At 46.7% G+C, this 26,126-nt stretch overlaps 1 protein-coding gene across 4 annotated transcripts in view; it reads left to right on the top strand.

Moving 5' to 3' along the window:
- The window catches only part of LOC137524284 (complement factor H-like), a 340,451-nt gene that overhangs the window by 48,075 nt on the left and 266,250 nt on the right, over positions 1-26,126 (top strand). For 3 of the 4 annotated variants that reach the window (XR_011022650.1, XM_068243965.1, XM_068243962.1), the window contains exons 2-3: positions 16,688-16,852; positions 25,712-25,876. Coding sequence is in view for 3 of the 4 variants with exons in the window: in XM_068243965.1 (XP_068100066.1) it covers positions 16,688-16,852; positions 25,712-25,876 (330 nt within the window). In the remaining variant the exon portion in view is untranslated. The remainder of the gene's footprint in view (positions 1-16,687; positions 16,853-25,711; positions 25,877-26,126) is intronic. The other variant, XM_068243963.1, reaches the window with a different exon arrangement.

Below are 26,126 nucleotides of genomic sequence, written 5' to 3'. Positions count from 1 at the left end.
GACCCAAAAAAACATTCTGCAGTCACAGCGAGTACACCTGGATTGGTCAACTCCTTTCTTTCTCTCTTTTCCTTTCTCCCTCTCCAACTATGCACTGTCCCCCTATCTCTATTGGGAACACATGCTGCACCGCACTTTAAGGTGCCTCACTTAAAGGAATAATCCCATAAGTCACCCTGTCCTGATACCCCCCCCCCCTGATCCGCTCTTGCAAATCACTCCCTGGGAAATATCTGACTACTACGTGTCTCCATGCCCCTGGCTGGTAAACACTTCCTATCCGTGACCATGCATCTTGCTTGGCACACGTATGCGGACACTCCTTGTGCCCAGACTTCTTTTGAGGAAATCATCTGGAAGCCAAGAAACTCAGTAGAATCTCTCTGTCCCCACTCTGGACAAACACGACTCATCACAGCAAGCAGGAGATAGACTTTCTTACGCATCTTCAATGTACAAGTTATTTATTCAGGAAACCAGATATACAGATACAGTTCATCATATCTTAGCCAAGCAGATTCTTGCCTTGCGTTGCGTTGCGTTACAGCTGCGTGATTACCTTCCTGCTGAAGATAATCAGGTCCTCTTATGTCTATTCTAAGTTACATCTTCTAGACTACCTATGCACAGCATACATTATATCAGAGTACATAAGGAAAGGAGATATTAGGAGTTCCAGTCAGCATATAGAGAGCATGAAAGTAGGAATAAGAGTGCGCTCCGTTGGCCCCTCCGGCCCTTTAATACTGACTAGGAAAGAGTTAAATGTGACCTCATCTTAGCCATCCCCCAGACCCGGCTATTGGCTTCGACCCCTCGTGGTGTCATAATACACACCTACTCAATTAATATTCAATGCCACTTTTCACTTACTTACAAAAATGTAATATTTTGTAAATATGGCCTATGTTGATTGTTCTCGTAGTCCATATGTCTGGGGCAGTGTAGGCCTGTGGCCTTCCTTCAGGAACATGTTCTCAGTATCTGCTTGTATCATCTGCTTCAAGCAGACACTGAGATGCTTCTGCCTGCATCACAAGAAACTCTATTTTAAAGGTATATTCTGCGAACAAGCCTTTTACCTAAACCTCAGTCCAAATAACTGAGACCTACTTAAATTATAACAGCTGTACGGAAAAATGGGCACTCCTTTGCCTACTTCTTTCTGGCCTTTGTCATCATGAAAGGATCATAGAAATATCTATATATATAATAGAGTAAGTGCCTCAACCTTCAAGCAAGAAGAAGTAGCGCCCTGCCCCCAGGACGTGCCTCAACCGTCAAGCAAGAAGAAGTACTTTGCATGAGAAAATGTATGCATGCTCAAACACCAAATTTAAGGCCTCTTTTCCACGGACTGTTGAGCTGTGTGCTCAGCAAGCAGTTACCAGGCAGCAGTGAGCAGATACCAGGCAGCAACAAGCAGTTACCAGGCAGCAGTGAGCAGTTGTGAGAGTTTGAGAGGCATTTCACTGCCTATCAACAGTCCATGGAAAAGAGGCCTTACCCTAGCAAGTCTGGCTTTGCAAATCTGGCCTAATTGGCTATTCATGAGGCAATGATCATGCAAATTTGGTTTCTCATGCCAAACTATGCAGGGTCAAAAAAACAATACCGCAAAGCAGTCGCCCTGCTACATGCTACATTAGCACTATCCAGGAGCGCCACAGGGAGGATTCCCAATGCCCCCTTTTTATACAACTGGGGGGACCGTGGGGTCCCAGGCTCTCTCATTGCCTGGGAACAACAGCGGCACCCCGGAGGGGGAGGCTGGGTGGTGCAGGCGACCCCCCAAGCGTGGCCAGTTGTATGGGGGCATTGGGAAGCCTCCCCGTGGTGCTCCTGGATAGTGATAATGTAGCATGAATTAATTCCCGCAGGGCGACCGCTTTGCGGTATTGGTTTTTTTGACCCCGCATAGTTTGGCATGCTAAAGCAAATGCACATTTGCATGAGCATTGCCTCATGAATAGCCAATTAGGCCAGATTTGCAAAGACAGACCAGGCATGGTCGGAAGAGCCCATTTCCGGGACAATTCCGCACACCGTCATACCGCTACTGTTTCATTCCAACGGTATTCCGCAACTCCGTCGGAAAAATATATTCATCATCATCATCATCATCAATCATCATCAATCATCACAGATTTTCAAAACTAGACCATGATGAACTCTACACCATGATGAACCACACTACATGCTAAAGCTGGCCTAGCATATAGAAAAAGTAGCATGATTAAGGATTTGTACTTTTTGAAAAGCATGCTTATATACCATAGCTGGGATTTGAACCCAGGACACAGTGTGTAGCAGGTTTCTATCTTACCCTCTAGACCATGAACCACACTACATGCTAAAGCAGGCCTAGCATAAACCATACTACCATTATGATCAATTCAATAGAAAAAGTAGCATGATTAAGGATTTGTGCTTTTTGAAAAGCATGCTTATATACCATAGCTGGGATTTGAACCCAGGATGCAGTGTGTAGTAGGTATCTGTCTTACCCTCTAGACCATGAACCACACTACATGGTAGTAGGTATCTGTCTTACCCCCTAGACCATCAATCACACTCAGGGCCGGGCCAAGGCAGAGGCTGGAGAGGCTCCAGCCTCAAGGAGCAGTGTAGGAGGGGGTGCACAATTCATTCAGCTGTCATTCCCAATTGTGTTTGAAGCAGAAAGAAATAAGAAAAGGTGATACATGGCAGTGACTGCAAGCCAGATAAGTAGAGATTAAGGTGTTGAGAGAGTGAGATTTTTTGGGTGTTATTCCGGAAAATTCCGTCGGAATTATAAAATTTCCGTGGAATTCCGTTTAAGAGGTATAGGAATTCCGTTCCGACCACCGGAATCGGAATTAGCTAATTCCGTCCGGAATCACGGAATTAATAATTCCGCGGAATTTTCCGAGCATCACTGAGACAGACTTGCTAGGGTTAAACTTGGTGTTTGAGCACGCATAATTTTTCTCATGGAAAGCATTTTTTGCAGTTGTATCCTTTGAAGGCAGGTGGTGGATGGCTTGCTCTGGTGGTGTGAACCCTGGAGTGAGTTGTCTGCGCCTGTCCCCCCCCCCCCTCTCTGGAGTGTTGTATGTGAGCCAGCCCTGAGCTCTAAAGCTCGGGGTGACCCATGCTTCACTCCTTTCTCATGTGGTGCCCCCAAGTGAGGCCTGGTGCACACCAAAAACCGCTAGCAGTTCCGCAAAATGCTAGCAGATTTTGAAACGCTTTTTCTTATTTTTCTGTAGCGTTTAACCTAGCATTTTGCGCTTTTGTGAAGCGTTTTTGGTGTAGTAGATTACGTATATTGTTACAGTAAAGCTGTTACTGAACAGCTTCTGTAACAAAAACGCCTGCAAAACCGCTCTGAACTGCCGTTTTTCAGAGCGGTTTGCGGTTTTCCTATACTTAACATTGGAGGCAGAAACGCCCCCGCAATCCAAAATCTGCAGCAGCCCGGGAGTATGCATTTCTGCAAAACGCTTCCCGCTCTGGTGTGCCCCAGCCCATTGAAATACATTACCCAAGCATTTCCACATCCGCAAGCTGATCGAAAATCACTGCCGAACCGCTCTGGTGTGCACTAGGCCTTAATGTGCATGTAGCAGAACGCCGCATGCACATTAAGGCCTAGTGGCGCTGTGGTTCCCAGGCAGTGAAAGAGCCTGGGACCCTGCGGTCTCCCCGGTTGTATGGGGGCGTTGGGAAGCCTCCCCGTGGCGCTCCTGGATAGTGATAATGTAGCATGAACTTATTCCCGCAGGGCGACCACTTTGCGGTATTGGTTTTTGGACCCTGCATAGTTTGGCATGCGAAAGCAAATGCATATTTGCATGAGCATTGCCTCATGAATAGCCAATTAGGCCAGATTTGGAAAGCCAGACTTGCCAGTGTTAAACTTGGTGTTAGAGCACGCATACATTTTCTCATGGAAGGCCTACTTCTTCTTCTTGCTTCAAGATTGAGGCACGTACTCTATTAGATAGATAGAAGATGCGGCGTATGCTATGACGCGGGTCAGCTAGTATGTAGAAATTTGATATATACAGGTTTTGTTTAAAGTGGCGTTAAACTTCTTGGAGCAGACTTTTTTCCTCCCTCTACAAGACACACATGCATCCACATAAAATTGTTTAGCAACAACTTTGTGCACAGTCTCTGTAGTGCAATCAGTTAGCGTGTTTGGCTGTTAACCGAAAGGTTGGTGGTTCAAGCCCAGAGAGAGAAAGAGATGATTCTACATGGCTATCTGGTGTTCTCTTTGGACAACTGTTGAATGCAAAAGGCAAGGCTGTCCCTGGGTGGGATTGAACCACCAACCTTTCGGTTAACAGCTCAATGTGCTAACCGATTGTGCCACAGAGACTGTGCATGCAGTTGCTGTTGAATTATTTTATGCGGATGTATGTGTGTCTTCTGCAGGAAGGAAGGAAGTCTGCTCCAAGAAGTGTTAGTATGCAGTGTTGGTGGTATAGTGATGAGCATAGCTGCCTTCCAAGCAACAGACCTCAGTTTGATTCCTGGCCAACGTATGTGAGGTTGCTTTTGACATCCTACAAATCCCTAGAAGACAAGATCCCTGGAAGACAAGAGAGGAGGAGGAGAAGGGAGAAGGGTAGAAGAGAAAAAAAAAAGTACAAGAACAAGATTAGCTCTCAAAAGAGCTGTTGTGGGGTGCTATTTTAGGAATGAGAATCAGCAATGGAGGAATATAAAAAAGCTTACAAGAGCCTAACTAATCTTTCCCTATGAGAGTCTGCCAGCAGCTTTCCCTTCACTAATTACTACAGGGACACAAACGACTGTAATGGCCGGCGCTGCCTGCCTTATATAAGGGGTGGGGTGGCTCCAGGAGATAGTGTAGCCTGATTGGCTACAATCGGCCTGCTGACTATGAAGTAGAGGGTCAAAGTTGACCCTAATGGTGCACTATGGGGGTGAACTGAACTTCCGTGAAAGTTTGCGTTCGCATACGATTGCGAACCACCCAAAGTTCGCCTGGAACTGTTCGCTGGCAAACCGTTCGGGCCATCTCTAATGACGAAAAAGCACAAACTGCAATGGGAAAACCACCTGAGGAAAAAAAGCACACAAAAGCAAAGCCACCCTCCTTCTCCTCTTCCTCCTTCAGGTGCAGCATTTTCAGCCACTTTCTCCCTTGCACCTTCACAGCCACCCTCCTCCACTCCGCCTTTCACCTTGAGCAGTTCCTGCTCCTCTGCCCACAGCAGTAGCCAGGTGTCCATGAAGGAATTCTTTAAATGGAAAAAGGCAATGTCTGCGCCCTTGACCGGTGTCTGACAGCTGGCTTGGTGGAACTGTTAGCTCACCAGCTGTTACCATACCAGCTGGTGGACTCTGAGGCCTTCCGAAAATTTGTGGTGATTGGGACACCACAGTGGAAGATACCAGGCCACAATTATTTCTCAAAAAAGGTGACACCTAAACTGTACCATGAAGTTGAAAGGCAAGTGGTGTCATCTCTGGCACACAGCGTTGGGTCAACGGTCCATCTGACCACAGATGCCTGGTCTGCGAGGCACGGTCAGGGCAGGTACTTTACTTATACAGCACAGCACATTGGGTCAACCTGGTGACCGCTGGCGGCAAGCAAGGAGTACGTGGCTGTGCAGTGGACCTAGTTGTGACACCTCCACTGCTTGCAGGCAGGCCTGCTGCCACCTCCTCTCCTTCTCCTCCTGCTACATCCTCTTCACTGTCGTCCTCCTCCTTCTCCTTGGCTGAGTGGCAGTGCTACTCTACTGATGCTGCTCTCTCCTCTCCAGCTACACACCCCCAGCTTCGCAAGGCCTTTGCTGCATGCCAGGTACGACGGTGTCGTGCCATCTTGGACTTTTCTTGCCTCAAAGCCGAGAGTCACACTGGAGCAGCTCTCCTGGCTGCTCTGAACAAACAGGTGGATCAATGGCTGACCCCACACCAACTGGAGATTGGCAACATGGTGTGTGACAACAGCAGAAATCTCATTTCGGCTTTGAGCTTGGGAAAGTTGACACATGTACCCTGCATGGCACATGTGCTGAATCTAATAATTCAAAGATTTGTGTCTAAGTACCCAGGCTTACAGGAGGTCCTGAAGCAGTCTAGGAAGGTGTGTGGGCATTTCAGGCAGTCTTACACGGCCATGGCACTATTGGCCAATATTCAGCAGAGAAACAACTTGCCGGTGAGGTGCTTGATCTGCAAAAGCCTGACTCGCTGGAATTCAATGCTCCTTATGTTTGACCGCCTGCTACAACAGGAGAAAGCATCAATCAGTATCTGTACAACTACAGTGAAAGGTCATGCTCTGGGGAGCTGTGGATGTTATAGTCAAAGTACTGGATACTCATGCGTAATGCCTGCAGGCTCATGCATCCATTTGAGGAGGTGACAAAACCAAATTGCAGTAAAGGCACCATCAGCGACTTGATCCCATATGCTTTCTTCCTGGAGCGTGCCGTGCGTAGAGTGGTGGATCAAGCTGTGTAGGAGCATGAACAGGAAGAGGCGGAAGACTGGGAACAATCATCAGCAGAACCAGATGTTTCGTCAACACCTGCGGCAGCACAGAGGAGGGGGGAGGAGGAAGAAGAGTCGTGTGGGGAAGAGGAGTCAGATGAGGAAGGTGTTTTTTTTTTAAGAGGAGGCATAAGAACAACCGCAGCAGGCATCGCAGGGGGCTTGTGCTGCTTACCTTTACCGTGGTATTGTCCATGGCTGGGAGGCGGAGGAGAACTTACCTGACATCACTGAGGAAGAGCAAGAGGAGATGGATAGTACGTCAGCATCCAACTTTGTGCAGATGGCATCTTTCATGCTGTCCAGCCTGTTGAGGGACCCCTGTATAAAAAAAACTTGAGGGGAATGACCTGTACTGGGTGGCAATGCTACTAGACCCTCCGTATAACCACAAAGTGGCAGAGATGTTTCCAAATCACCAGAAGGCAGAAAGGATGCAGCACTTACACAACAAGCTGACAATATGCTTTACAGTGCGTTTAAGGGTGATGTCACAGCCCAACGGAATAATGGTGCCACTGACAGTAATATTCATCATCCTCCCATGTCCACGCAGGCAAGGACAGGACGCTCTAGCGATCTCATAGTGATGTCGGACATGCAGACATCCTTTAGTCCAACGCCTCACCTTAGCCCTTCCGGATCCACCCTCCACCAATGCCTCGACCGGCAGGTAGCCGACTACCTGGCCTTAAGTGCGGATGTAGACAGAGCAGCAATGAACCCCTGAACTACTAGGTGCGCAGGCTTGACCTGTGGCCAGAGCTGACCATGGTCAGTCGCCTCTAGGACTGCTCTCTCTCTCCCTCTCTCTCTCTCCAAATCCAAATCCCAAAAACTTTATTGGCAGGACCAAATACCTTTAGCATTGCTAAAGCAAAACAAAACATTAGCATTGGGAATAAGGGAAGGATATAGGTATACAGTCCATAGGAGTGTGGAGGATGTAATGGATGGTATGGGGGGATGAGATATATAGTCCATAGGGGAGGGGGGTATAGGTATACAGTCCATAGGGGAGGAGAGTATGGGGTTTTACAGTCCATGTCGTATCATGTTCCTCTCAGTTGGTGGCAGGCAGTGATATATCGGGCTGCTATTTGCACAGTTTTTTCCTCTTCCCCCAGTAGGATATAGAGTTTCCTCTCCTCATCTGTGGAGGTGAAATCTGGGATGTGGGCGGAGAGTCTCTGGAAGTTAGCGGTCCTCAACGGTGTATATTTGCTGCAGTGTAGCAGGAAGTGGGCCTCATCCTCCAGGACCCCCTGGTCACATTGCCTGCACAGTCTCTCCTCCCGGGGCTTCCATGTCTGTCTGTGTCGTCCTGTCTCTATCTCCAGGTTGTGGGCGCTCAGACGGTACAGGCTCACGGCCTGTCTGTCTTTGTGGTGGTGTAGCCTCTCCAGATATGGAGCCATTGTGTACTCCCTCTGTAGTAATTGGTAGACAGTGAGTTTCTGGGAGTTCTTTATGTCACTTCTCCATTCCTCTAGGTATCGGTCCTTGCAGCTTTCTATCATTCCTTTTATTTGGGCTTTTGTCAGCCTGTGTTGGTGGTCTTGGCTGGGCTGGCTGTTGATGCTTTGTTTCAAAGCGCGTGGTATGGCCTACGCCACCCTGGCTCAGTGAGGCTTTATGGTGGTAAGTGCTGGGGCTGCTGCTCTGTTTATGCGCCCAGTATGAGAGCGCCCTCTGCTGGATAGTCAGCCATAGTGGGAATCTGCCTAGCTCTGCCCGGCAAGCTGAGTTCGAAGTGCTGCGATGGACTTGGAGAATATACTTTCAGAACTCCAGATGGAAGATTTCTGTTGGGCTGGAGTCCCATTTTGATTGGTGAGGCTAGGTGACCGGGCCCCATACCTCATTGCTATATAGCAGGATTGGGGTGCTGATGCTGTTGAATATCTTTACCCAGACTCTCACCGGTGGTTTTAGGTGGTAAAGTTGCCTTCTGATGGCATAAAACGTTCTACGGGCTTTTTCCTTCAGGGCCTCTACTGCTGGTTTAAAGCAGTGCAGTTTCTAGGCTAAAATGCACCCAGGGCGAGGGTGTAAAAATTGCGCCCCCCCCCCCCCCGAGCAAGGTATGTGTGCCCACAGTATAGGTTAGCCAGGTCTAGTTGCACTTAGTATAGGTCCCCCCAGTATAGGTAGCCAGGCATAGGTGAGCCAGTATAGTTACCCCTGCTATAGGTTAGCCAGGTAGGTGCCTCCAGTATAGGTAGCCAGTATAGTTGCCCCAGTATAGGTTAGATAGGCAGGCGCCCCCGGTATAAGTTAGATAGGTAGGTGCCCTAGTACAGGTTAGCTAGGTGGGTGCCTCTAATATAGGTAGCCAGAATAGTTGCCCCCAGCATAGGTTAGATAGGTAGGTGCCCCCAGCATAGGTTATTTAGGTAGGTGCCTGCAATATAGGTAACCAGTATAGTGGCCACCTGTATAGTCTAGCTAGGTAGGTGCCCCCAATACAGGTTAGATAAGTGCCCCCAGTATAGGTTAGATAGGTAGCTGCCCCCCAGTATAGGTTAGATAGGTAGCTGCCCCCCAGTGTAGGTTAGATAGGTAGCTGCCCCCCAGTGTGGGTTAGATAGGTAGCTGCCCCCCAGTGTAGGTTAGATAGGTAGCTGCCCCCCAGTGTAGGTTAGATTAGGTAGCTGCCCCCCAGTGTTGGTTAGATTAGGTAGCTGCCCCCAGTGTAGGTTAGATTAGGTAGGTGCCCCCCAGTGTAGGTTAGATTAGGTAGGTGCCCCCCAGTGTAGGTTAGATTAGGTAGGTGCCCCCCAGTATAGGTTAGATTAGGTAGGTGCCCCCCAGTATAGGTTAGATTAGGTAGGTGTCCCCCAGTATAGGTTAGATTAGGTAGGTGCTGCCCCCAGTATAGGTTAGATAGGTAGCTGCCCCCCAGTGTAGGTTAGATTAGGTAGGTGCCCCCAGGATAGGTTAGATAGCTAGCTGTCCCCTATAATGGAGGGGGGAGCCGGAGCCGCGGGGAGGGCAGCCCGACCTCTCCCTCCCTCTCCTCTCCCGGGCCGCCCTCCGTGCTCCCCCTTCAGATGCAGAGCAAGCAGCCGGGAAGCGCTGTTTACAACTCACCTCCCTGGCTCCAAGCGCTGCTCTCTTGCCACTGGTCTGTCTCCTCTCTCTGCATAGATGTGGATACACACGCTGCCACGCTGCTTCCTGTTTAGCGTGTATGCAGAGAGAGGAGACAGACCAGCGGCGAGAGAGCAGCGCTTGGAGCCAGGGAGGGGAGGGAGAGGGGAGGGAGGGAGAGGTCGGGCTGTCCTCCCCGCGGCTCCGGCTCCCCCCATTTTTAGATTTTTCCTCTGGAACACCATCACTTTTGTCTTCTTTGGGTTGATGGGCAGTGCCCATGTGGAGCAAAAACTGTTCAGTACTGCCAGGCTGTCCTGTAGGCCCCTTTCTGTTGGGGAGAGCAGCAGGAGATCATCTGCATACAGCAGGAATTTCACCTCGTGGTCATGCAGGATGAGGCCTGGTGCTGCGGAGGATTCCAGGGCTACAGCCAGTTGGTTAATGAATATGTTAAAGAGCGTTGGGCTCAAACTGCAGCCCTGCCTGACTCCTCGACCCTGCTTGAAGAACGCGCTTCTCTTCCCGTCCACTTTCACACTGCATTGGTTCCCAGTATATGAACTCTTGATGACATCATAGGTTCTACCTCCTATTCCGCTCTCTAGGAGTTTTAGGAAAAGTCCTGGGTGCCACACCGAGTCAAATGCCTTCTTAAAATCCACAAAGCAAGCGTGTATTTTTCCGCGTGAGCTGTGGACATGGGTCTTGATAAGGCTGTGCAGTGTGTAGATGTGGTCGGTTGTGCGGTGGTTTGGCATGAACCCAGCTTGGCTTTTCCTGAGTACGTTCTTCTGTGTGAGGAAGGAGAGGATCCTTTTATTGATGATGCTGTTAAACAGTTTCCCCAGTGTACTGCTGACACAGGTTCCTCTGTAGTTTGCTGGATTGGATCTGTCCCCATTCTTGTAGATGGGTGTTATGAGGCCTTCACTCCAGGCCTGAGGAAAGGAGCCAACACTCAGGATAAGGTTGAATAGTCTTGCGAGTGCCTCATGTATGTCCGGGGGGCTGTATTTGATCATCTCTGGCAGGATGCCATTGGTACCGCTAACCTTCTTACATTTTATCAGCTTTGTTCTTTCTCTTATTTCCTGCACTGTGATTGGTGTATCCAGATGGTTTTGAAAGTCCTTGATTGACTTCTCCATGTCCTTCAGGTTTGTGGCTATTTGTTTCTGTTCCGGGGTTTGGGCATTTTATGGGATGTCTTTGTAGAGGTCCCTGAAGTAGTGGAGCCAGATGTGGCCATTTTGGATGTGGAGAGGGCTTTTCTTGGGCTTTGTCTCCCTCTCTATCTCTCTCTCACACTGCTCTCTCTCTCCCTCTCTCTCTATCTCTCTCTAGGACCGCTCTCTCTCTCTCTCTCTCTCTCTATCTCTCTATCTCTCTATCTCTCTATCTCTTCTCTCTCTAGGACCGCTCTCTCTCTCTCTCTCTCTCTATCTCTCTCTATCTCTCCTCTCTCTAGGACTGCTCTCTCTCTCTAGGACTGCGCTCTCTCTCTCTCTCTCTCTCTCTAGGACTGCTCTCTCTCTCTCTCTCTCTCTCTCTCTCCTCGCTCTCTCTCTCTCTCTCCTCTCTCTCTCCTCTCTCTCTCCTCTCTCTCTCCTCTCTCTCTCCTCTCTCTCTCCTCTCTCTCTCCTCTCTCTCTCCTCTCTCTCTCCTCTCTCTCTCCTCTCTCTCTCCTCTCTCTCTCCTCTCTCTCTCTCCTCTCTCTCTCCTCCTCTCTCTCTCCGGCATGGTCGGAATAGCCGATTTCCGTTTCAATTCCGCATTCCGACATATAGAAATTTTAATCTCTCTCTCTCTCTCTCTCTCTCTCTCTCTCATCCATCCATCCATCCATCCCATCCATCTCATCCATCTCATCCATCTCATCCATCTCATCCATCTCATCCATCTCATCCATCTCATCCATCTCATCCATCTCATCCATCTCATCCATCTCATCCATCTCATCCATCGCATCCATCGCATCCATCGCATCCATCGCATCCAGTAGGGAATTGCAGATTTTCAAAACAGCTTATATACCATAGCTGGGATTTGAACCCAGAACCTAGTGTGTAGTAGGTATCTGTCTTACCCTCTAGACCATGACCCACACTACATACTAAAGCTGCCGGTAGCATAAACCATACTTCCATTATGATCAATTCGATAGAAAAAGTAGCATGATTAAGGATTTGTACTTTTTGAAAAGCATGCTTATTTATATACCATAGCTGGGATTTGAACCCAGAACCTAGTGTGTAGTAGGTATCTGTCTTACCCTCTAGACCATGACCCACACTACATGCTAAAGCTGCCGGTAGCATAAACCATACTTCCATTATGATCAATTCGATAGAAAAAGTAGCATGATTAAGGATTTGTACTTTTTGAAAAGCATGCTTATTTATATACCATAGCTGGGATTTGAACCCAGAACCTAGTGTGTAGTAGGTATCTGTCTTACCCTCTAGACCATGACCCACACTACATGCTAAAGCTTCCGGTAGCATAAACCATACTTCCATTATGATCAATTCGATAGAAAAAGTAGCATGATTAAGGATTTGTACTTTTTGAAAAGCATGCTTATTTATATACCATAGCTGGGATTTGAACCCAGAACCTAGTGTGTAGTAGGTATCTGTCTTACCCTCTAGACCATGACCCACACTACATGCTAAAGCTGCCGGTAGCATAAACCATACTTCCATTATGATCAATTCGATAGAAAAAGTAGCATGATTAAGGATTTGTACTTTTTGAAAAGCATGCTTATTTATATACCATAGCTGGGATTTGAACCCAGAACCTAGTGTGTAGTAGGTATCTGTCTTACCCTCTAGACCATGACCCACACTACATGCTAAAGCTGCCGGTAGCATAAACCATACTTCCATTATGATCAATTCGATAGAAAAAGTAGCATGATTAAGGATTTGTACTTTTTGAAAAGCATGCTTATTTATATACCATAGCTGGGATTTGAACCCAGAACCTAGTGTGTAGTAGGTATCTGTCTTACCCTCTAGACCATGACCCACACTACATGCTAAAGCTGCCGGTAGCATAAACCATACTTCCATTATGATCAATTCGATAGAAAAAGTAGCATGATTAAGGATTTGTACTTTTTGAAAAGCATGCTTATATACCATAGCTGGGATTTGACCCCAGGACCTAGTGTGTAGTAGGTATCTGTCTTACCCTCTAGACCAGGGGTCCCCAAACATTTTGGGTTGAGGGCCGGGTCAACATACTTCAGACCGCTGGTGGGCCGGAGTAAACATAAAATGATGTAGAAGTCTTTGCGGACCAGACAGTGAAGCATACCCAGGTGACAATCTGCAAGCCAATTGGACAGCAGTGTCACCTGATGTGGAATTTGATTGGAAACCAGCAAAATTTCTGCTTTCTGGCTTCCATGTGGATGGGGGGTGCTGCACTGCTATTCCATATGTGGACCACCAATATTTAAAGATGTAGCTGACTGCATTTATAAGCAATACATTTTCTGTGTGGGGGGCCGGTAAGAAAGCCTTAGGGGGCCACATTCGGAGGAGGAGGAGGAGGAGGAGGAGGAGGAGGGGAGGAGGAGGAGGAGGAGGAGGAGGAGGAGGAGGAGGAGGAGGAGCGAGAGAGAGAGAGAGAGAGAGAGAGAGAGAGAGAGAGATTTTTATGTCATTCCGGAAAATTCCGTCGGAATTATAAAATTTCCGCGGAATTCCGGTTGAGAGGTATAGGAATTCCGATTTGAGTACCGGAATCGGAATTAACCTAATTCCGGCCGGAATCACGGAATTTATAATTCCGCGGAATTTTCCGAGCATCCCTACTCTCTCTCTCTCTAGGATGCTCTCTCTCTCTTTCTCTAGGACTGCTCTCTCTCTCTCTCGGACTGGATGTCTCCAATGTGATTTTTGCCATTGAAACCCTCTATTCGGGTATCCGAACTAACTGCCCGACCGGATTCCGGATTTCACATAGAAATCCGAGTTTGCACGGATAGTGCTATTCGGATTTACACAGATATCCGGAATCCGAATTAATGGAAACATTTTGGATTATCAGGGTTGTTCGGGTACCCGAATATTGGATGAGCATCTCTGATATTAAACACAAATACTACAATTTGGAATGTATCCCACTTAAAAAGGAACTTTAGCCTTGGATTGAACTTCATCACAGTCAGTAGCTGATACCCCCTTTCCCATGGGAAATCTTTACCTTTTCTCAAATAGATCATCAGGGACATCTGTATGGCTGATTTTGTGGTGAAACCCCTCCCACAGTGTGATGTCATGACCAAGGTCCTGACAATTTCTTCTCTGAACCTCGTTGGATTTTGGGAAAGATCGTCTGTTTCCAACTGCCAAACAAGCAGGCAGTATCTCCCTATGTGGAATGTTTGTCTACAGAGAGTTCTATGCACACCTTACAGGAATAAGGATGTCACCACATGTGATAAAATTCAGAATGTAAATCAGGGAGAGGCAAGACTTTACAGTGGGGCAACTCTAAATAAAACATGTATACATTAGAGAGTAACTGTTAGGCAAATTTTAAATCTCTATTCTCCTGTGTTAAATAGTTTGGAAGGTAGCCAAAAAGGCAATACAGAAGTTAAAGATCTATCTTACTTTTTAGTCGTCTGAATAACAATTGTCTTTTTCCCCAAGCTGCTAAGGAGTACGCAGGCTGCAAAACAGAAATTGCAGAGCATGCTGGGAGGGTTTTTTTTCTCTCTACTGCCCTCCCTGTTCCTCCCCTTCATTTCCATATCCCTCCCTAATTCTCTACTGCAGCCTGATTGGCTGCTTCCTCTCTGATTGAATGCTGTCCCCTGCCAGTTCTCATCTCCCCCCCCCCCCCCCCAGCAGGAGCCTGTGCAATATTCTTCTCCCCCCGCAGAGACAGGTGCGGATGCCTTTTCACCCCAAAAAGCTAACACCGAGAGAGAGAGAGCGGGAGTAGAGTGCATCTCCACACTTCCAGCGCCGCCACCGCAGTTCCCTCTGTCGCCATGCATCTCTGTCTCTACTGCTGGCGTCTCTCACATGTGACTCGCCAGAAAGTTACCGGCGAGTCACATGATAGGAATCACGAGCAGCAGAGACTCTTGTTGTTAGCTTTTTGGGGTAAGAAGGCATCCACACCTGTCTCTGCAGGGGGAGGGGGTCAGGCAGACATCCGCACCTGTTTCTGTGGGGGGGGGAGACATCCGCACCTGTTTCTGTGGGGGGGAGGGGGGAGGGCAGACATCCTGCTTCTGCGTGGGGGGGGGGTCAGGCAGACATCCTGCTTCTGTGGAGGGGGGGGGGGTTCGGGCAGACATCATCCATCTGCGGGGGAAGGAGGGGGAGGGCAGACATCCGCGCCTGATTCTGCGGGGGGGGGGGGGGGGGGTAGGTCGGGCAGACATCCGCACCTGTTTCTGCGTTCTGCGGGGGGGGGGGCAGACATACGCACCTGTTTCTGCGAGGGGGGAGGCATGAAGACATCCGCAGCTTGGTGGGAGTGTCTGAGGGCTGGGAGTTGGGAGGGCTGATGCATACTAAATCAGGAGGAAGAGTGGCAGCAGAGTAAGGGAGGTTATTACATCACGATTGGCTTCAGACAAGACAGTCAAAGATGGAACCTGTTAGGAACTGTCAGGAACATAAATCTCTGTATATACTTTATAAAAACTTACTGAAATCAAAATGTGGACAGTGTAATGTAATGTAAGTACAGCCAGTATTTAGCTACTGATATATGGGCTTTTTTTCTCTCTGAGACCCTATACCTAACAGCTCCTCTTTAAGAATGTAAAAAATAAGCAATGTTATCCATAACGTTATTTTCAATACAGTTCCTCTTTAAAGCCCTTCCCGAAAATCTAAAAATATATATTTGTATTGGCTAGCTATAAAAACAGTATAGGACCACTAGAGTGTAAATGCACCAATCACCTCAAGGAGGGTTTGGCCAGCTCTGTAACCCACTTATGAGCAAATTAATGGCAATGTGCAGGGATATCCATCTGTAGTATGTCACTCTGACTTGTACATATTGGTAACGCACCATAACTTGCTAATGTCTAGCAGAGATCAAACTATCTCCCTTCATTCTACATAAGTAGAGCAATGTAATTGGCACGCCACAATTCCCTAATAGGCTGCCCTTCCATATCTTAAACACAACAATACATTTGACCAACAACCAAGCATGTTTCGCCCATCTAATGTAAGGGCTTTGTCAGGGGAATAAACATACAATACATATAAAGTGCAACAGTGTTACAAGGTGCAACGTGTCACAATGGTGAATCCCATAAGAGATAGATGTTTACTTTGTCAGCATAAAATAATGAAGCACCCATATGTGATATATTCATTAAACTAATTACTGTGTGCATTTATGAGATGTAATCAGGGGCGTAGGAATAGGCCCTGCAGCCCCTGCGCCCACGGGGGCCCCCCCCCCCCCTGGGGCCCGCTCGGGGCCGTTTTGTGGGTGCTGGAGGGGTGGCAGCATGAGGGGAAAGCCTTGCCCACAGTCGGCGGGGAGAGGGGTAGTTCCCCCCTCTCCCTCACCTCGGGGCTCTCCCCTCTGCGCTCCCCTCCAGCTCGTAAGTGTCTGTGGGGCTGTGGTGGGCAGCGAGCGGCGGGCAGATACATACCTGCTTCCGTGCGTTCCATCGGAGACTTCTCCCTCTAGCGGCTGATGTCACTTCCGGAAGTGACGTCAGCCGCTAGAGGGAGAAGTCTCCGATGGAACGCACGGAAGCAGGTATGTATCTGCCCGCCGCTCGCTGCCCACCACAGCCCCACAGACACTTACGAGCTGGAGGGGAGCGCAGAGGGGAGAGCCCCGAGGTGAGGGAGAGGGGGGAACTACCCCTCTCCCCGCCGACTGTGGGCAAGGCTTTCCCCTCATGCTGCCACCCCTCCAGCACCCACAAAACGGCCGCGAGCGGGCCCCGGGGGGGGGGCCCGCTCAGAAAATCTGCAGGGGGGCCCGGTGGGGCCTAGTTACGCCCCTGGATGTAATGTAATGTAATTTACTTCATTTATCCATTTATTTTGCATAGTACTAACCACAGGAGGAAATGCCGATGGTGCACCATGTGTTTTTCCTTTTATGTATGGGAATAATCAGCATTACTCATGCACTAGAGATGGACAGAATGACGGCAAGCTGTGGTGTGCCACAACCAGTGATTATAAAGATGGTAAATGGGGCTTCTGTCCTGAAGGTACATTTTTTTTTTTGTATTGCGATCACATACACATTAATAACAATACTTGAAGCAAAAATGTATTGCATTTCTCAGAAATATTCCTGTTATGTAAAATGTAGAGGCAAAATGTCCATGTAGCAGTGGTGTCTTCAGATGTACCACAAAAAGGCACAACACGTAGGTTGGAAACAGTCTCCACCTACGTGTGGTCCCTTTATGCGGCACATGCACGGATAGTGCACCCTTACTTACACATATTGGCAACAAATTCACTAAGTAATCTCCTGTCTTTATTAATGATTCATTTTTAGGAGAAGGAAGATAGATACAATGACTTATTTCATTAGTTTATTTTCGCTTTGGGTATTAAGACAGCGGAGTCTGCCACTGGATCACCACCGCGCTATTCCCTCTTTCATATTAACCTGCAGCAGAGTGTGCTAATAGGTTATTATTCATAGGCCCATCCCTCGCTTAGTGACGTTTATTTGATAACTTATTTCCTCAGTTTCAACAATATATGGTAGTGTTATTGCTTTCTTATTATAGGTGGCCTAGTAGTTGGGCATGTATGTACAATTTTGAGCCAACTATGCAGATTGTTGTGCATGAACAGTGGTGCTCATCCCGATTCCGGATACCCAAAATACCCGGATTATCCAAACTTTTTCTGCTATCCGGCCTCAGATACGCATTCCAGATAGCTGGCTAAATCCAGAATGCACTATCCGAGTGAATCCAGATACGTATTAGGTATCTGGAAAGCAGTCCGGATACCTAGTTTGGGTACCCGGATCCGGATAGCATAACCACGGAGATGATGTCCATTGATGTCATTGAGCCAATCAGAGAGCTCCCAGCGGAAGCCCTAGCAACCAATCACAGAGGGGAACCCTGGCCAGCCCCTCCTGTATATAAGGCGGGCACCATGATGAGAATCTTGTCCTTGCTTGTGCCTGATCACTGAGAGACATCTCCAGTGCTGTTTGGCTAAGCAAGTGCTGCATTACTGAACTCCAACAAGGACCGGCACCACTCCAGTGTGTTTATAGCTCAAATACTTTAATGATACATCACAAGCAACGACAGACTGCTGTTTCGGCCTTCCATAGGCCTTTGTCAAGTTGCACAAGGAGATACAACCATAAAATGCATAACATCACACTTATATACAATCATGCACCACCCAATGGGTGCCATGAGACCAAAAGTGACCAATCCTGACCAGACTGTCAAGGCGGACCTGATGGGGAACATCTAATGCACCAAAATCACCAATCAGGTAAGCGAGATTCAAAAAATACCCACCTGTGGCAGACTGGCGGAAAACCTTGACAGTCTGGTCAGGATTGGTCACTTTTGGTCTCATGGCACCCATTGGGTGGTGCATGATTGTATATAAGTGTGATGTTATGCATTTTATGGTTGTATCTCCTTGTGCAACTTGACAAAGGCCTATGGAAGGCCGAAACAGCAGTCTGTCGTTGCTTGTGATGTATCATTAAAGTATTTGAGCTATAAACACACTGGAGTGGTGCCGGTCCTTGTTGGAGTTCATTACTGTGACCCCTTGGTACTGGGGTGGGACCGTGGCACACCTTTTTTCATTTTATTTCTTCGGTGCTCCTGGAATCACCTTTGCATAAGTGCTGCATTACTGTGCTAAACCTAGTGTTTTTTCTCCTAAACACCTGTACTACACCATTATTTTATTGTTTTTTAGTTTTGTAGCTTGTATTTTGATTTTAGTCAGTGTGACAGTCAGACTCAGTGCTGCAGCTGCTAGGCTAGGTTAGGGCCTTCTGTGTGCACAGGCTAGGCCTGCTGCCAGCCTTAGCTACAGTATAGCTTGTAGGTTATTAGGGATTAGATTACTGTACTACTACTAGTCTTATATTGTGTGTAGTTAGTTGTTAGAGAGAGTACTACTACTGTGTTAGCTTCATTTACTACAGATAGTTAGTGCAGTGCTGCTGTTAGAGTGAGTCAGTGACTGAAATTGTGGTGAAACCCCTCCCACAGTGTGATGTCATGACCAAGGTCCTGACAGTTTCTTGTCTGAACCTCATTGGATTTGGGAAAGAATGTCTGTTTCCAACTGCCAAACAAGCAGGCAGTATCTCCCTATGTGGAATGTTTGTCTACAGAGAGTTCTACGCACACCTTACAGGAATAAGGATGTCACCACATGTGATAAAATTCAGAATGTAAATCAGGGAGAGGAAAGATTTTACAGTGGGGCAACTCTAAATAAAACATGTATACATTAAGAATGTAAAAAACAAGCAATGTTATTCATAACGTTATTTTCATTACAGTTCCTCTTTGTAATGATCGCTGCTGCAGCAGCTATTACTGGAAGTATTAGTGCTGCAGCTCAGGCAGTTCTGATCTATTTCCATGCAAGTTGCATAGCTTTGTCTGTCTTTCCCTGCTGTCAGCTTGTGACTGATTATCATTCACCTGTGTGGGAATCTGCATGTCTGCTCCCATTGGATGACCTCAGTATAAAGATCTGCTTCCTGCAGGGTTTCCTTGGGTTTTCATAGCTTCAGCTTAAGCCTGCCTTGCTGTCGCTTTAGCCCCCGATCGTGTTTCTTGTTAAAGATACTTTGCTGGTCTTTGCATCATATATTGGTTCATTGCCAATATATATGCATACCAGCACGTTTATTATTTTCCTTGTATTTGTGATACGTTAATACATCAGTGTCGCTGATGTATACGTACACGAACTGTTTATATCCTGTGTGCAGTTAGTCAGCTTTCCAGCACGTTTTGGTAGGTTGCGCGTACCGTGACCACCCGTGCTGAGGTAGTTACCCTGCTCCTGGTTCTGTTTGTGGATTGCGTTCATCTCTGCGAAGAGATAGCGAATCCTTCTGAATCCTGTCCTGTTACCGTTTGTGGATTGCGTTCATCTCTGCGAAGAGATAACGAATCCTTCTGAATCCTGTTCTGTTACTGTTGGTGGATTGCGTTCATCTCTGCGAAGAGATAACGAATCCTTCTGAATCCTGTTCTGTTACCGTTTGTGGATTGCGTTCATCTCTGCGAAGAGATAGCGAATCCTTCTGAGTCCTGTTCCCTGTGTTACTCCAGTCTTAGTCAGCGTTCCTGCTTATGTCATATATCGGTTCATTGCCGATATATACATATGTTAGTCAGACGTTACAAATAGTTTCATTGATAGCTGTAATTGTAATACGCTAGGAAAACATACTTATTGTATATTTATCTGTGTTACGTTCATCTATCTTAATCCTGCTATTTTCTGACTGTCCTGTCCTGTCTTTGTGAGGCACGCCATCGCCGCATCGCATTGGCTGCCTCATTCCAGTCTGTCTGGTTTTGGACGCTTGTTGTCGCTAAGTAGCCGCTAGCTAGCAAGCGTTCATTCTGTCTACCTGTCCTGATCTCCTCAGTTCCGGTGTATGCGCTCAGCGCTACTTTGCGCTGAGACGTTATACGAAAGCATTGTTTGTGGCTGTCAGATCTGCACCGGCTCTGTGCGCCACAATCTCCTATTGGAGTCAGTCCTCCCCTCCACTATACTAGGGATAGCCTGTTTCCTGGTGCTAGTGTGTGTACCTCCTCCACGTCAGCCCATGCGTTGCATGCTGACTGTGGAGAATACACCACCAAGCCTTACATTATGAAAACCCCATTACCAATCCCCATTGTGGGGGGGATTCCCAGAAAGTATGACACTGTTAATTATGGTTCCTGTTCCTTTAAGAAATTTGAAGAACTTAGCTCTGAAACAGAAAATGAGTTTTTCTCTGAATGTGCCAGGTTCCTGGCCAATCCCGATCTCCAAGCGACTCCTGTTTCAACCTGGGCACTCCAGCTAGTTTATATTTTGTTTAAAGGGCAATTGCTTCAGTGGGCATGTGATGTTCTCAATCATTCCGATTTGAATGAGAGACCACTGGAATTTCTAGCGTTTGTGATCCATAACTGGTTGCGCATAGATCCATTGCCTTTTCCTCTAAATGAACTTCTGGCAGCAGGCCAATCAGCTGCTCCTTCAATTGCTTGCAAGAATGAGCAGCAAGCAGAAAGTGTTACTGATAATTTTCCTGCAGCTTTGAATAAATCATCAAAAACCGCAAGGTCAAAGGCAAAACGCAAACGTTCTAAAAAACGTGTCCAATCTGCAGAGTCGTTATCCTTAGCGACTGAGACCTATGATGAGATTCCGCCATTAACAGATAATGAAATGCAATTGTCTTTCAGGGGAGTTAAATGGACTTATGAAACTACTAATGAACTTTCATCACTGGCTAGGGAAAATAAAGATTTTTGTTTAAAAGAATTATCTGAGTATGATTATGAGGAGATATTACAGAGTATTGAACAAATCAACTTATTTGGGAAGCAAGGAAAGTTTGCATACACTACAGTTAAACATTTGCTACAGGTATTAGAGATTCTTAAGAATAAGGAATCTGCCAATCACCTGCTAATTAACCCAATATATGTCCCTGCCACAATCATATCTGCAAACTGTGATCTGCCTGTTAAGTATGCTTGGAATCCTCCATTTGAGAAAGGAGAGATGGAAGCTCTGGTCAATGAATGGAAGAATGATTCAAGTTCATTTTGTCAATTTTACAGTGCAAAAGGTGAATTAGTATTGAATGCATGCATTAAGTCTGCCTATAACCTAATAAAAACTGGTGTGTGTGGGTATGACTTTGTGGCTCCATTGATCGATGTGTGGAAAATGATTTTGGATGATTTTTATGCGATTCAATCAGTTGATACCAGGGAAGACACACTGTCAATTGGAGACTGTCCCACTTCTCCAGTTACTGAGTCCCTGCCATGTCTTGTGAATGTTCCTGTAACTCCACCCTGTACCATGGATAACTCAGTGTTACTTCCCAGTAAAACAGAAGCCACTGATACATTCTTAACCTTGCCCTGCGCAAATTTCTCAGCAGAGAATCCAGAGGTCCTGCTGACTTCCGAGTCCAGCCTAGCCAGTACTCATGACTCTTTGTTTAGTGAAACAGACACCAGAAAAATCTTGCCTGTCTCTGCAAACACTTCTGCAGAAATTACCTGTGTTAATAAAGTTCAACTCCTGTCTGATCCAGCAGATGCCAGTAGGTGCACTGCATCAGTTTCCGAGTCCCTGCAATCCTGTCTAGTAAACTCAGAACCCCAGCATCTGAATTTTCCAATTTTACAAATGAATGGTGATTCAGATGCGCAAACATTGTGTCTTGATCTTCCTGTTTCTACACCTCGCTCTAGTTTCGTGAATAGCTCAGAGCATCTGCTATGTGAACCTGAAATCGCAGAATTATTACCCTGTTCAGAAAATTTTCCAATAAATTTGCCCTGTACCATGAATTGTGCAGTAGATCTTTCCAATGAAACTCAGGTCACAGAATCATTATGCTGTCCAGCAGGTGCTTCCATGGTTTTGCCCTGCAATATGGACTGTTCAGTGATCCTGTCCAGTGAAGCTGTGGTCGCAGAGTCTTATGCTTCACCCAGTACTTTGGATACTTTAAACCCTCTAGCAGAGGAGGCTGAAGCACTGCTTACCTCAGTTGGTGTTGCAGTAATATTCACTTGTCTAGCAGCTGTTTTGGAATTAAAGTCTGCTCTAATAAAACTTGATGAATTTCTGCCCAGCAAAGCAGAAGCCATTGAAATATTGTCCTCGTCAGCAAGTGTGTCAGATACCTTGCCCTGTACACAGTCTGATTTAACCAATGTTGAGTCCCTCTCCAGTGTTGTAACAGCCGAGGAACTCCAGCCCTGTCCTCTGAATGTTTCAGAAGTCTTGCCCTGTAACATGGATAATTCTGATTCTCTGGTCAAAATAATAGAAATCTCAGAATTTCAGTCCGGTCTGATGAGTGTTCCTGAAACCCAGCCCTGTATCCTGAAAGATTCTGGTTCTCTGGCCGCTGTGGCAGAGGTTCCAGAGTTCCCTTCCTGTCCAGGGAATTCCTCAGTTTTGCCTAGTCCAGTGGGGGCTGCTGCAATACTGACTTGTTCTGCAGCGCCTCATGAGCTTCAATCCAGTGTATTAAATGAGTCTCTGTCCAGTCCAGAGGTAGATGTGGAGTCCCTGTCTGGTTCAGTGCATACATCAGAAGATTTGTCCTGTCTTGTTAGTGCCCCTGAATCTGATTTGTTACCGACTTTGCTGGAATCAGCGACATCTAAGTCTGATCCAGCATTCTCGTGTAAAAGTCCAGTAGTTGCGAAGTTTAGTCATGATGATTTTTTTTTGGCCGGTCCTGGTTTTGGTCCTGTCTTGGCTGACCCTGAGGCTCACAGTTCCTTGACATGCCCAGAGGTTTCTCTTGTGCCGGTGTGCCCAGATGTTCTTTGTGTGCCAGAATGCCCAAGTGTGTCTAAGGTGTTAGCGTGCTCTGATGCTTCCTTAGTGGGAACACGTTCTGATGTTGCCAGTCTGCCTGCATGCCCAGAGATGGTTCTGGTCCCTGAAAGCCCTGATATTGATGTTTGTCCTTGTGGCCCTGACTCGGGAATTGCCCTAGGTTCCATAGGGGTTCTTGATAGTTCTCCATGTGAGCCTAAGGGGCGTTCTGGCCTATGGGGATCTCTTTGGAGCTTCAAGGTGTTCTGGGAGGTCTCTGAGAAAACTTGTCCTGGTGCCTTGGACTGGTTCAACAGTGGGTTTTGTGTTGGTAAAGACAGTACCGGTGGGCATTGCAAAGGCTTTGGCGTTTCTGAACTGTTCCTGGAAGGCGGTGGGTATCGCTCAGGGAGTTTCGGAGGGCTTTCTTCTGGAAATCATGGTTCTGATGGGTGTCACACTGGGGCTTGTAGTACTGATGGGCATGGTTCTGTAGGTTCTGGTTCTGATGGGTCCAGTCTTGTGGGGACTGATTCTGGAATTCGGTCTTGCCGGGCTGTCCCGGTCATCATGAATTATCAGTCAGACTGTTTTGTTGGAAATTTCAGTTTTGAAAAGCGTCTGGAATCCACTTTTAAAGGCGGGGGTACTGTAATGATCGCTGCTGCAGCAGCTATTACTGGAAGTATTAGTGCTGCAGCTCAGGCAGTTCTGATCTATTTCCATGCAAGTTGCATAGCTTTGTCTGTCTTTCCCTGCTGTCAGCTTGTGACTGATTATCATTCACCTGTGTGGGAATCTGCATGTCTGCTCCCATTGGATGACCTCAGTATAAAGATCTGCTTCCTGCAGGGTTTCCTTGGGTTTTCATAGCTTCAGCTTAAGCCTGCCTTGCTGTCGCTTTAGCCCCCGATCGTGTTTCTTGTTAAAGATACTTTGCTGGTCTTTGCATCATATATTGGTTCATTGCCAATATATATGCATACCAGCACGTTTATTATTTTCCTTGTATTTGTGATACGTTAATACATCAGTGTCGCTGATGTATACGTACACGAACTGTTTATATCCTGTGTGCAGTTAGTCAGCTTTCCAGCACGTTTTGGTAGGTTGCGCGTACCGTGACCACCCGTGCTGAGGTAGTTACCCTGCTCCTGGTTCTGTTTGTGGATTGCGTTCATCTCTGCGAAGAGATAGCGAATCCTTCTGAATCCTGTCCTGTTACCGTTTGTGGATTGCGTTCATCTCTGCGAAGAGATAACGAATCCTTCTGAATCCTGTTCTGTTACTGTTGGTGGATTGCGTTCATCTCTGCGAAGAGATAACGAATCCTTCTGAATCCTGTTCTGTTACCGTTTGTGGATTGCGTTCATCTCTGCGAAGAGATAGCGAATCCTTCTGAGTCCTGTTCCCTGTGTTACTCCAGTCTTAGTCAGCGTTCCTGCTTATGTCATATATCGGTTCATTGCCGATATATACATATGTTAGTCAGACGTTACAAATAGTTTCATTGATAGCTGTAATTGTAATACGCTAGGAAAACATACTTATTGTATATTTATCTGTGTTACGTTCATCTATCTTAATCCTGCTATTTTCTGACTGTCCTGTCCTGTCTTTGTGAGGCACGCCATCGCCGCATCGCATTGGCTGCCTCATTCCAGTCTGTCTGGTTTTGGACGCTTGTTGTCGCTAAGTAGCCGCTAGCTAGCAAGCGTTCATTCTGTCTACCTGTCCTGATCTCCTCAGTTCCGGTGTATGCGCTCAGCGCTACTTTGCGCTGAGACGTTATACGAAAGCATTGTTTGTGGCTGTCAGATCTGCACCGGCTCTGTGCGCCACAATCTCCTATTGGAGTCAGTCCTCCCCTCCACTATACTAGGGATAGCCTGTTTCCTGGTGCTAGTGTGTGTACCTCCTCCACGTCAGCCCATGCGTTGCATGCTGACTGTGGAGAATACACCACCAAGCCTTACACTCTTTAACCACTTCACCACTGAGGGGTTTTAAGCCCTTCCCGAAAATCTAAAAATATATATTTGTATTGGCTAGCTATAAAAACAGTATAGGACCACTATATGTACAGGGATATCCATCTGTAGTATGTCACTCTGACATGTACATATTGATAACGCACCATAACTTGCTAATGTCTAGCAGAGATCAAACTATCTCCCTTCATTCTACTTAAGTAGAGCAATGTAATTGGCACGCCACAATTCCCTAATAGGCTGCCCCTCCATATCTTAAACACAACAATACATTTGACCAAAAACCAAGCATGTTTCGCCCATCTAATGTAAGGGCTTTGTCAGGGGAATAAACATACAATACATATAAAGTGCAACAGTGTTACAAGGTGCAACGTGTCACAATGGTGAAGCCCATAAGAGATAGATGTTTACTTTGTCAGCATAAAATAATGAAGCACCCATATGTGATATATTAATTAAACTAATTACTGTGTACATTTATGAGATGTAATGTAATGTAATTTACTTCATTTATCCATTTATTTCGCATAGTACTAACCACAGGAGGAAATGCCGATGGTGCACCATGTGTTTTTCCTTTTATGTATGGGAATATTCAGCAATACTCATGCACTAGAGATGGACAGAAAGACGGCAAGCTGTGGTGTGCCACAACCAGTGATTATAAAGATGGTAAATGGGGCTTCTGTCCTAAAGGTGATTTTTTTTTTGTATTGCGATCACATACACATTAATAACAATTCTTGAAACTAAAATGTATTGCACTTCTCAGGAACGTTCCTGTTATGTAAAATGTAGAGGCAAAATGTCCATGTAGCAGTGGTGTCTTCAGATGTATCACAAAAAGGCACCACACGTAGGTTGGAAACAGTCTCCACCTACGTGTGGTCCCTTTTTGCGGCACATGCACGGATAGTGCACCCTTACTTACAAATATTGGCAACTA

Source organism: Hyperolius riggenbachi, chromosome 7 (assembly GCF_040937935.1).
Source record: "Hyperolius riggenbachi isolate aHypRig1 chromosome 7, aHypRig1.pri, whole genome shotgun sequence".
NCBI lineage: Eukaryota > Metazoa > Chordata > Amphibia > Anura > Hyperoliidae > Hyperolius > Hyperolius riggenbachi.
The sequence above is the reverse complement of the archived record's forward strand: the minus strand, read 5'-3'. Positions and strand labels throughout refer to the sequence as shown.